This window comes from Triplophysa dalaica, chromosome 2, assembly GCF_015846415.1.
Source record: "Triplophysa dalaica isolate WHDGS20190420 chromosome 2, ASM1584641v1, whole genome shotgun sequence".
NCBI classification, from domain to species: domain Eukaryota; kingdom Metazoa; phylum Chordata; class Actinopteri; order Cypriniformes; family Nemacheilidae; genus Triplophysa; species Triplophysa dalaica.
In genome coordinates, this window is record NC_079543.1 from 26,872,524 (window position 1) to 26,886,042 (window position 13,519).

Sequence of the window (13,519 nt, forward strand, 5' to 3'; positions counted from 1 at the left end):
GGAACGAAAAGTCGAGTGTGACAATGAGTTAATTGTGCATTCAATATACATATAAGTGTATAAAGCATAGCATACTTTTTACACCAAGTACGGATACTTGAGAGTTAAACCTTAAGTGTTGTCCATCTCTGTAACATACCAATTTGACATGTTAAAGGTTGACATGTTCTAGGTCTTTCTTTCGTTCTTACTTTCTTTAGTCTTTATGCCTCTCTTCATGATGACCTGTTGATTCTTAAATAGATTTACTTTATGTTCATTTAAAATGATTTGTTGACGCAGCTGTCTATTTTTTAAGTCATGGATTTATTTTAACTTCAAAAAAGTAAGCAAATGCTTAATATCAATATTAAAATTGGCCAATAGTCGTTTGAGAAAAAAATATTATGGGTTCATCCCTTGTTTCTTTTTTCCAATTTTTCCAGTAACTCAGCAGCTCAGTGTTTACAGCATGGGGCTAGCAACCAGAGTTATTATAGTTTTGATTTTACTTTTATTTAGTTATATTAATATTTTTAATTAGCTTTTATTTTTCGATTTTTAGTTTTAATTTATAATATATTTATTTTTATTCTTGCTATATTTACCATTAGTTTTTGTTTATTATTATAACTTTACTGCTTTAGACTTACTTCAAATATTTTTTCAGAGTCCTAATATTAGTAAACTAGAATATACTTGCTAGCAATACAAATGTCATTGGTTCAATCCCAGGTATTGCACATAGTCAGAATCAAATATATAGTATAATGTAATGTGAGTCGCTTTGAATAAAAGGGTCTGCCAAATGCATAAATGTAAATGTAGCTGTAGACGCCAACTGACGATATCCATCTGTTTCACTAGTTTAGTAAAAATATGACTGCATCTTTTTAACAATACAAAAAAGGAGAACCAAAATCTTAAAAAGAGAGAAAAAGGGTCAATAAGTACATTTTAGACCCGTTCACACCAAGAATGATAACAATAACGCTAAATATATTAGCATCAACACCAACAGATAATAACGTTGTTTATTCATAGCCTGTGCGCAGATGTTTCACGTGCTAGACATGCGCTCCCTTTCAGTTCAAATTGAATTTAATTGGCTGTCAATTTTGTGTCATCAAGAAAAATTTAAGGGCTCAACAAAATTGTTTCATTGTATCGTAACCGTTCTCAAAGCTACCGTAATCGTCCTTGGTGTAAAACAGGCTTTTTTAATGGTGAAGGAAACTCAGGCGACGCTTGGGCCTCTCAGCCAAGGTGATGCTCTACTGTAAAGCACTTCAGTGTTTAATGAGCTGAAAAAGTGTGTGTGTATCAGTAATGCTGATTGACAGAAGCAGTGAAGAGCGGCAGGAGATAAAGTCCATCCCTCTCTCAGGGAGAAGAGATGAGGTCACATGACCTGTGATAAGAGCCACGGCGCCCCTGGAGAAAACGTGCTGTGCTCACGTCTGCTGCACCGTGACTATGGCAACAAGTGTACAAATTAGGAATCAAAATGATGAAACGTGAACAAACACACAGCCTTCCAATATTAAAGCAGTTTACCACATCTGAGCATCAGAGTAGGTGAACTGAAATCAGTTTTATTTTTCACACAGATCTTAGATCAGTTTTAGTTATCAAAAGCTGCCTTAGAGATGCATAATGGCTTTTTCAATCCACTATGATTGGCACCATAGGTAAATATGAGCAAAGAAGTGCTGTAAAAAAAATCTGCATTGTTTCTCGTTTTGATCGTTTATTTTAAACTCTACAAAAAAACAAAATTACATTAAAAAAACTATTTGAAGTGGGGGGAATATCACATGAAAAAAAAATCTGATAAACCCTGGTCATAATTTTTATGAGTAAAATGTCTCCCAAGTATATTCCCATTGATATTTACATTTTCTTAGCACACCAATGTGACAAGAAACATGATGAAGTACGGTCATGACTTCTTGTTGCACAGGAGAATAGATATTAGTAACACTAAGCCCAAACCCTTAATCATTTATCACAATGGATAAAACCAAATAATATAGTTCTGTTGTGCTACACAGAATGGCTTCAAGGAAATAGTTAAAACAATAAAATAATATAATTTCCAACATAAGGGCAATGATCAAGAAGTTGTAATGGACTAAAGATGTTGAAAATCTGCTTGAATCAGGATGTGTGTCTATATTGTCTCAATACACAGCGAGGAGAAGAATTTAAGTTTGCCAAAGAATCTCCAAAGAGCACAGATGGAAAATTGCAGAAATCCAAATGGAGGTAACAGAATGTTTTGAATACAAGGGTGCCTATAATCGTGAGCAGGGAGTGTAAGAGAAAAAAAAACGTTCATAATGTGATATTCTCCCTACTTCAGATTGTTTTACTTTAATGAAATGTTGTAATATTGTAGATTTTTTAAATAAACGATTATAAGGAGAAACAATGCAGATTTATTTTTACAGCCTTCTTTGCTCATATTTACCAAGGGTGCCAATAATAGTGGAGGGCACTGTACATATTGGCCAATGACATAAACATTAAATAATGATTATTGTATAAGCCTAATACAGCGTAAAACAAAATAAGTTATTGCATCTTACATTTAGATTAAAAAAATTGGTAATCATATCAGTCGATTAGAGTGGAAAATCAATAATAAACCATTAGGGTTGTGCAATGATTAATCACATCCATGTGTGTTTACATAATATGTCTGTGTACAGTACATATTCATTTTGTACTTATAAACACATACAGGTACACAAACAAACATATAATTTAGATAATAATTACATGTATTTATTTATGTTATATTTAATTAAAATTCTATACAATATAAAAATGTATAGATTTTTATATTTATCTTAAATATATACACACATTTGCATGTCTTTATAAAAACAAATGAATATGCACAGTAAACAGACTTAAACTATGTAAACACAAATTTTTATTCTGGAGAGGATTAATTTGCGTTTAATCGCTGCACGGCCCTATACAAAATATAATAAAAACTGAAACGCAATTTCTGGTACATTAAGAATATCTATGTGAAGACTTAACATGTACATTTACATAAATATAACTAAATAAATATATGTATAGGCTCTCAACATTAATAAACCATGAGATACATTTTTTTTATATTTACGCATAAAAATATTTAATGAAATTAATGCAGCATCGATTGACAACACTAGTATAAAAAACAAGTAAAATATTTGTAGTAATACAAATGTAATCTTAATCCAACAACAAAGAACCATTCAAAACAAAGGCCACACATAATCTCATGACAGATTATTGCAAACTGATCTTTCACAACCTATACCCACACACCGACTCTCTCTCACCTCATTTCGATTTGTCCAGCCATGGTGTTCGGGACATCCACTTTGGGTTTGTCCATGGCCCCTCCCTTCAAAGTCATTGCATGACCGGTTTCCTGTCAAAACAAAATATACAATTACCACTACTTTCCCTTTTTCCCCGAGGACCCAAAACAACAACACCGAATCCAAATGTCCCGTATATAGCACAAATTAAACCGGTCCCTTACACTAAACGTAGTTGACCAATGAGTCACTTTACTGTGTGTTTGTTATTGCTCATTCTCAGTTCCTATATGTTGTTTGAAGCAATTAGCGTCTCACCTGGATATAGCGATAGATTAGGAGACAAAATGAAAATTAAGCAGACATGAACACGAAAAAAAGCACAAGGAAAGAGAAACATCCACTTCTCTCAGCGTGGATCTGTCACTAATGATGGTCCGGTAACGTACCCTGTACTCCACCCACGGCACACACAAACACATGGGACCCCCACTCATGGGACACACACAAAAAGTGACCTAGATTATCAGAGCGGTGAGTGATTATCCCCCCGTCAGGCCACATGCTGCAGAAGCCCGTGGGGCGACGAAATCAGTGGGCTATTGTTAATGTGCATCTTCAGTCTTTATTTAGTACACCAGGACTATAGAGCAGGACATTTAACGGAAAGATGGCTGGATGACATAACAGAAGCCTGCGTTAACGCAAAAAGATAAAGTGATAAAAAGTCAAGACCTAAATATATCGTAGCATCACCATGTTTTATAATACACGCTCTATAAAAGAAAACAGTATTGTGATGTATTAATGTTGTTGTGATGGATGATGACCATGGTACTTGATATACACATGTTTTGCCAAGCCCTAACAAATCATTTATTTACTATAGTAACCACAAATACACCATTGTCTCACTATCGTTAAAATAGTTCAACCAGTTCTATTTTTATATCATATTAAGACTAAGGTAAACCAAAGGGTTACTTTACAATTAGGATAATAAAATCATGGTTAATTTTCCTGAAGGATAGTACTCAAAAATACACAGATGTAAATTGAGCTTTATTTACTTGAAACAATGAAATATAAATATATAAAATAAACTTAAAATGCTTTAAAAAGCAAGTAAGTGTATCAGAAATAATGTTAACTGTTAAAGGCTAGTTTTATTTTTGTTTGATGAAGTTAATGCGTAAGGTAAACACAGTAAAAAATTCATGGTCAATCCCATCAGGACGGCTGGCAGAGTATTTCTTAAATATGTGTGTCCTTGACTCTGGGGCGTGCAGGCTGTTTACACGAGACTTATAAGCAGTTGGAAAGCTCAGGGGAATGCGGTAATTGAATAAACGTCAAAGCCTAACGATAGTTTGTATGAGATTTTGCATTTTGCATTGTGTGTTTGTGTCTTTAGCACAAATGTGTTTCTTTGTGACCTTTCAGTGCATCTCATTTGTCCGTCTATCTCGCTCCAGCTGACTGAGATATCATTACAGCTAAGATTGATCGTCGACGTACTGTACATGATAACTCAAAAGATGCCCAACAGCAACTATATTTACATAAAACATTCAGATAAAATACCACATAAACAAAGTTCTAGAAAGAGAGAAATGAGAAAGAAAGTGTACAGAAATATGCACAAGACAATATCACCAATACATTTAATAACCATCTCAATTCTGACCGACATAAACAGGGAGAAAATGACCATCTCAGATTCTCACAGCTATAATGCTCTCCTGTATATACATCTGAACTCAGCACAGGCCAGCAGCACCGTAACCCTCCCTCATTTAATGCTGTGTCGTGGCTCACTGGAGTAGACCGCCAGCTCTCCGCGTGGGCTTCTGGGACTGATGATAAGGGATTGGGGTGCCGCGGGGTCTCAATCCTCAGCTTCAGTCGGGGTACCTGTGAAGGCGGCGCTCTGGGTTTAATGGTCACGTCCTCAAGGGAGTTTTCAAGATGCACAAGACCCTCCTTTCAATCTTCTTTAGACTGTCACTCTCTCAGTGCTGCCCAGTTTAAAAGCATCTTTGCGATTTATCAAAGTAGGACTTTGGACCGGAAACAAAACTCATATCAACCGATCATCGACCAAACCTTATTCCTAAGCATTCCTGAATGTTATAAGAAACTGTTATTGGAATTTCTCTCATTTTACAGAATTCCCAAGTTTTTTTAAATGCTGTAAAAATGTCAGATTACCGAAATAGACTGCAAATGTACAAGTTTAGTGCAACTTGAAAATTTTGTAATGAAATGTTAAAGGAACAGTACAAGGTTTTAAGTAGGATCTATTGACAGAAATCCAATATAATGTACAAAACTATTTCTTCAGAGGTGTATAAAGACCTGACGAAATGAACCGTTATGTTTCTAATACCTTACAATAAGCTGTTTATATCTATTTACAGAGCGGCCCTGCATACATTGAATCTGCCGCCATGTTTTGTAAAGGAGCCCTAAACAGACAAAACTCTACAACACTCGTTTCCTCTTCCTCTCCCCTTTAGTAAAGTGGTGAAACTGATCGCAGGTGATCTGTGATCCGTACGGATTGTACTCCACAGTTCAAAACGCATGTTGACCCGCGGATTAAATGTTCATTATTCATCATTGAGTTAGAGAGTAAAACACACTCTCTCGCTCCAGTTTTAGAACAAACACAGTCTCTCTCCAGTATCTGGATGAGTAATATTAAAGCGGTTCCACATAAACAATGACGCTTAAAACTGTTCTGTCACACAGCTCATACTAGAACAAAAACAACAACATATCTTGGATCTAACAAACAGAAAAACAAATGTTACTCGCATACTGATCCGAATCAAAGGACCTCCTCAGGGTGATTTTAAGACGATCTTTCTCTCCAAGGACTCACTGCTGGAAAGTATCTCCATAGATATCTATGTGTATCTCCGCTAAGAGCCTTAGTACCATGTGTCCTAACGTGTCTCTGCTGGAAAGACTTTATAATATTAACGCAGCTCCTATATCCTACCTGACTTTATCCTTCTTTTATACTTAAAATCCACAGACCTTTTATTTTATGTAATAAACAAGACATCGCTCTTTCTACTTTCTTTCTAATGACCGCATGATCTCTACCATGCATCAACATAAGAACGGTCACGGTCATGTTTGGACTGAGCGATTCGTTGCAAACCTATAATACAACGCTAGTGGCCGCTGTAAATCAAAAACTGCGCCTTTAATGGAAATGTAATTTTACTATACGTTTTTATCTGAAGCCCCACTGCTGTAATATTATCGTTTATACAGGTTTTTTCACAATGTAGACCTGTCCTAAAATAAAAAACGGATTAATTGACAAGCCTAATTCTGTCTGAATCTGATTGGGATATATTCTGATATAACTGGGATGACTTTCAATATATGAACGATAAAACATAGACAGCCAATCAAAATCCATTTGACACCTTTCAGCGTTCCATGTTGACCCAAGATCACATCCTATTTGTGAACAACAGTGGCCATTAAACAAAACCATGTCAGAATTGAGATCTGATCGTGATTTCTAACCATTCTACACCTGTCTGCGGGAGAACCCCTGAGAAAAGAAGCTGAATTTGCAGAGGTGGCACTGACGGAAGCAGATATTTATTCGGGTGACAGGAGAAGACGCACATATTTATAAATTCTCTTGGTCTGAAAAGTGCTGCGGCGTGATGCATTAGTGTGCTCTCACCCTGTCATTGAGAACTTCACCGCAATGATTACTGTCGCTCACTGCCATGTAGGACGGGTGTGTGCGAGCCGTAATTCTGCAGACGCCTTGTGAATTTCAAACAATTTCGGCATACTTTCTTTGCCTTTCTGATGATATTATTTCTGAGATATGGGACAGTTTTATGCACGTACTCCTGATATACTCAGCATTTTCAAGAGTCTGAGAATGATGTAATTTTAAATAATGACAGAATTAAAATGCAAAACCAAATGCAAACCGATCTGTGAAGTATTGAGAGTTGTACAAAAATTAGGACAGTTAAAAGCTGGTAGAAATAAATCTAAATTCATATATTAAATACTGTCACATCCTAAATCATAGTATGCTAAAAATAAAAAGTATGCCAAATGTGGACAAATAGTGTGCTATGTTTGGTAAGACGAACTGGTCAATAACAAACTTGTCTACTTGATACTTAAAGGGACAGTTCATCCAAAAATAAAAATTCTGTCATCATTTACTCACCATCATGTTGTTCCAAACCTGTATACATTTTTTTGTTCTGTTGGACACAAAGAAGGATGTTTGGAAGAATGTTAGCCGTTTTCAGTTCTGGGACGTCATTCACTACCATAGTAGAAAAACATTTTTATATTTTTTGTTCTGTTGAACAGAAAATTAGATATTTTGAAGAATTAAGGAAAGCAAACAGTTCTGGGGGATCTTTGACTAAGATTTAATTTGTCCTACTATGATGGTCAATGTTCCAGAACAAAAAATTGCTAACATTCTTCCAAATGTCTTTTTATTTGTTCATTAGAAAAAAGAAATTGATACAGGTTTGGACCAACTTGATGGTGAGTAAATGATGACAGAATTGTCATTTTTGGGTGAACCATCCCTTTAAAGGAGTAGTTCACTTCAAAACAAGCCCCCATTGACTTCACATAGTCATTTTTATTCCTACTATGGAAAGTCAATGGGGCCTTATTTTACAGTGAACTACTCCTTGAATAATATGCCGTCAAAAGTGAACTTAATATATACAAGTAAACCAATTGGGAGCTCCAGTAAGTGTGTAACAGGTTTTTTGTATTATAAATCAAAAGGCTTAGTAGAATGCAATGAAACCAGATGCATACTCGAACATACTTGATAATGTCCTGTATACCATTCTACAGCAAATATTTTGTCTACAGAACGAAAGTAGTCTGAAAAAACAAGAAAACAAACAAACGCACAAACATGAATCGCACATCAGAAGGGTTTGCTTACTGTTGATTGGGGTTTGATGATCTCCTGAGGGTTGAATGAAAACACATCCAGGGGGGGGGCGAGGGTGGGGTCACTGCTGCTTCTGACCAATAGAGGAGTGGCTAATGGGAAAAATAACAAAGTAAAAATATAAATACTATAAAATTGCAGTATAAAAAAAAATATTTTATATTATTAACGCTAGATAAAATAACCTAACCCTTAGAAAGAAGTAGTGTTGCGGTACCATGGTATAACCATCGTTTTACCAGAGTGCTTTATTACAAATCTATATACAATGGGAACAAGCTAAAATGTATAGAGAAGAAAATTTAAAGTTTAATGAGGTGAATTTATCAGACAAATCAAACAAACCATCGGTCCTTTCAACTGATCACACATTGGCTTTTTTGAATGTTGCATACAATAAGTAATTACAGCAATTTTCTGTATAACCAGTTTGCTATCATTACATTGTATTTAAAAGATTAATATCTGACATGCACTGCATCGCACGTAAACACATATTCATTTCAAATCATGCTAAATTTACCACACAGAAGCACAACAATATAATCTCACGCAACACAAACACCAGTGAATCAGAACAGACATCTCTCGTCACGCGCAAACTCCATTCATCTGGCCTTCACGAGAGAGACAACAGCCAAAGCTCTGAAGCCATCGGCGGACTCAGCAGAAACGGCGATGGGAACAGGATGCTAGATCCATCAAAAACGTCTGCAACTTTTACAGCTACCAGATAAAACTGCATGGAAAAATGCAATGGGGGAGTTTTTTATTAGGGCTATCTAACAGACCTTGTGCATTCTGGAGAGGATCTCCATGACCTTCTGAGATAAGGTTGGAAACACTCTGACATCTTGAGAACGTAAACGTGTCGAACACTGGCTTAGCAGCAAGGTCAAAACTTGTAAAAGTTACTTCTACAGCATTTTTTTTTTAAATAATAGAGATGAATGTACCCTGTACACACAAACTATACTTAACTATTTCCTCCCTCTGACTTCCTGTGCTGCAAAAACATCGTCATTAAACGATCTCATTATGATATATTATTAACCATCCTACAATATGTTCTAACATATTGGTACTGTCCTCTCAAAACCTCGTACATTTTTCAGGCAATGGAAAAAACAATGTTCTTTTTAAAAATGAATAAATACTGTCATCAAAGTTTCCAAGCACTTTTTATTAGGTTAGGAATTTGCCAAACCCACCCAGTCACAAGGATAGCTCAGTGGTTAGAGCATGACACTAGCAACGCCAATGTCATGGGTTCAATCCCAGGAAAACAAATGTACAGTATGAGTATAATGTAATGCAAGTCATATGCCAAATACATAAATGGAATGTAATGATTAATCATATTTTGATATTTTGATAATACATAAAATTCAATAAATGTGTAATTATACATATCATTTAATTATTGATCAATATAAATAAATACATCTAAATATTTCTAAATATTAAACGTTTGATTGCCCTAATTATCATATTATCATATTTCAATTTAACACTTGGGTGGGTTTAGGTTTCAGTTTGGCTAAACGTGTTCAATCGCAAAAAAATTCCGCTTTCATTTTGTGTAAACCATTTCTTTAACAATTTTGTCTGTCCAATCTATTGCACTCCGTCAACCAGTTCAAACCCAAGAACATGTTCTGTGCGTAGATAAACTCCTCCACCCATTCCCATAACATTCATCATCAGTTCTCCACACCATAAGAGCTCCAAAACCACCCACTAAGTATGTCTTGCTGACCTCATGAAGGTCATTTGAGCTAAAAACATTCTCCAACCTCCCTTGTGTTTACAAATTCTCAAAAAGACATAAGATCTGAGCAGTGTTGAGGTGATCGTCTTTATTTCTTCTAAAACCTGGTGGAACTTGGTACCGGTTTACAGACTCCATTACGTTTCTCCAAAGAAATGATCACGCAAACTGAACTTGGGTGTTAATTTTTGTTTCGGGCCCTTGTGAAACTAGGCCAAAATCTGTGGGAAACTTTTAAGGACAAATGTAATTCTAGGTAAAACCTTTAATTGCTGGCTATCTGGCCAATGGGGTGGAGCAAGTCTGGGTTTCACCTTCCAGGAAAGTACCTAATTTCGGAGAATGTCATGAGTGTGTCTTTTCAGCTGTATAAATACAGAAAGAGTCAGAAGATTACACCCACAACATCAGTCATCGGCTCAAAATAAAGAGAATAATAAACTGATAATAAACTGAAGGTTAAACTCTTACAGACCTTAAAATACATTGCAGGTAAAACAAAATGGTGTTTTAATGCTTTTCAATGCCTTGCAAAATTACATAAAATACGGTTAACCAACCATTAATGGCAAATACATTACCAAGTAGAAGAGAATTTTTTTTATCATTAAACACTATTTAGTTGCTTGCCCTTTATAAAAGGAAATAACTCAAAATGATCCCATCTGCATTGCTAACACAGATATGGAAATTATGCAAAAACTTTAAACATCTCTAGTAGGGGCCAATACAATGTAAAGTGGAGCTGTGGGGAAAATTCGGCGCCTGGATTTCATCAACACAAATTATTCATGGTGGAAATTCCCTTTCCTACAGCAGAACGTGGTTTTGGCGTAAAAATTAACATGTTACTGCCAAGGTCGACTGAAAGGTCATTAAAATTCTTAACTGTGCATTAATGCTCCCAAATTCCCAGATTTGCCCCGAAGTCAATTTCAATTCCTAAGCATTATAAATGTAGCAGGAAATCTGCTCTGACATCTCAGGACAGAGGACAGAAGGGTGAATCCTCTTGACCTTTGACCCCTGAGAGGTCCGTCATGTGAAATGGGGTCAAGCAGGCACATTCTTGCAGTCACGCTTCGTCTGCCGGTCACGGCTCTGTTCTTGGTTTTATACTCGTCTGTGCCGAGACACAATCAGAGAAACTAATATTTAAATAAAGCCAATATAACATCAAACTTTATCTTTTTTACCTTATTAACAGCACCCATAAAAAGAAATCTTGTCAAAATATCTTCTTTTGTTTTGAGCAGAAGAAAGTCATACAGGTTTGGAATGACATGAGGGTGAGTACCTGATGAAAGAATGTTCAATTTTGGGTGATCTATCCCTTTAATACGTGTTCCTGGTTTAATTTCAAAGACATCAGTTGACCTCACCAAGACACATATTGTGTGCACGACCAAAACACTGTTTTTTTTTATGTTAAGAATATACAGATTCACAAACCAATTCCTGTTCACCATCTTTATTTTTATTTAAAAAAGACATTACATTACCGAACAGACAACTAAGAAACGGATACAGAGTCCGAGAGACAGGCTGGATATCTGTATCCCATTAACCTGTAATTATGTCCTATTTCTAATCGATGAGTTTATCAGGCTGACAGGTATAAGCGACCCTGCCTCGGGTGTTGGTAGAAGCCATGAGAGCGCTGTGTAAAGTACTAGAGAGAGTATGTGTGAGATGAGACTGGGGAATGTCAGGGATCGATGAAGCTTAATCATACCGCCGGTCTATATAGACAAACCAAGCAGAGACGGATTCGCCCGTTTCGGAGGACCATTACGCTTTAAAACTAACAAACTTGTGGTTTTGTAAACATAAAAAATTTGTCTAATTCATAAATTCTAAGTACGCTTCTGACTTTTAACCATTTATACCAATCACCTATTTACAAAGTCTTGAATGGCGTACATTAGGAAAGTACTTCCTAGTTATTATTATATATATTATACTTCTAGCTGTTATAGTCATAGTATATTTCACTTAATTGATTACACGATGGCACCACTTCGAAATCTAGCGAGTCTGCCGTCTACATAGGCAGCTGCTGTCTAAGACGGCACCCTAACCAAAATAGAAAGTGACCGATTTAAAAGTCTTTACGTGCTCACACGTAAGATTCTTGACTGCTAAACTGTCTTGGTGTATGCTGCCTTCTCAGAGCAAACATGGGAAGGTCACGTGACAACAATGTAGCCATATCGCGGCTGGTGCGAAGGTGGTCCCGTGAGCTTTGACTGACATCTGTCACGCCGTCAATCATGCGGTGTGTCATCCCTTCCTTTTTAACCTCCTCTTTGCTGACTGCTTTAATGTATGTCTCTGACCCACAGTCTGAGACTGTGACCCACTGACCCACTCAAACCATCTTCATTTACCAGTCGCCACCTGTCACTCACTACATTAAGCCCCACCCCCTCACAGAGTAAATGCCAACTTCCGTGAGACCAAATATAATTCTAGGTTAAATATATGCAAAATTAATTATAGATCCCATTCCCCACGATCGCATTTTTCAACCTTTAGTTAGTGTGTAATGTTGCTGTTAGAGCATAAATAATACCTGCAAAATGATAAAGCTCAAAGTTCAAACGAGATATTGTCTTTTACAGAATTCGCATTTCAAGGACTACAGAGAACGGCTGGATTCGGACTACAGCCCTCTACTTCCCGGGTACATGATGTCACTATACCGAGTTCTTTTAATACCTCTGCCCAAAGGAATACGCCAAAAAAGACAATTTTTTTACAGTATGAGGTCCGTTTAATTATTTTAATTGAGCTGTCTACACATGACATGTCACTATCAAAATCTATCAAAGGGTTTTCTTAAAATAAAAAAGGAGTTAAGATTAGCTTTTTTAAAGTTAAAATTCAGCTTTATTTTCAAATCTTAAACTTAAAACTAATTAAACATTGAAAGTTGTCAATTATATAACAGATTTTACAATACACAACAAAACGGAATTCAAAATTATTAAAGTTTTGTAAATAAAACTGCTATTTACAATTTAAATTTTTGTTTAATTTATTACATTTAATAAAATAACACTGCATTGTATATATAGAATATCGAATTGTAAGACAAATATTTCCTTACACCACTAATGTTAAATATCCTTGTCGGGAAATTAAGGAAAAATACTGGTAACGCTAACGAAAAGTTATATCTGTTAAAATATAGTTTATGGAATATAATTTTTTCATAATGTAATAATCTGAGGTAATCTTGGTTAATGGAAAAACAATTCTTTGTGTTAGTTCATGTGAATCAACTAATGTTAACAGATAGAACTTTTGATTATACTAAACTTTTTTGTACTTTTAACACATTTATTTAACAAAATAAAACATTTTTTAAAGTGTAACCGAAAACATGTTCATGACAATGATTTCTAGCCATACAGGATTCAAGACATCACCAATAAAGGCACAACAAAGCATTTAAAA

The 13,519-nt window shown here is 35.6% G+C and overlaps 1 protein-coding gene across 1 annotated transcript in view; it reads right to left on the minus strand.

Annotated features, from left to right (window-relative positions):
• The window catches only part of pard3ba (par-3 family cell polarity regulator beta a), a 112,094-nt gene that overhangs the window by 70,539 nt on the left and 28,036 nt on the right, over positions 1-13,519 (minus strand). Inside the window, exons 4-5 of the mRNA XM_056763418.1 lie at positions 8,278-8,378; positions 3,324-3,415 (exon numbers count right to left, since the gene is read on the minus strand). Of these exons, the coding sequence (XP_056619396.1) occupies positions 3,324-3,415; positions 8,278-8,378 (193 nt within the window). The remainder of the gene's footprint in view (positions 1-3,323; positions 3,416-8,277; positions 8,379-13,519) is intronic.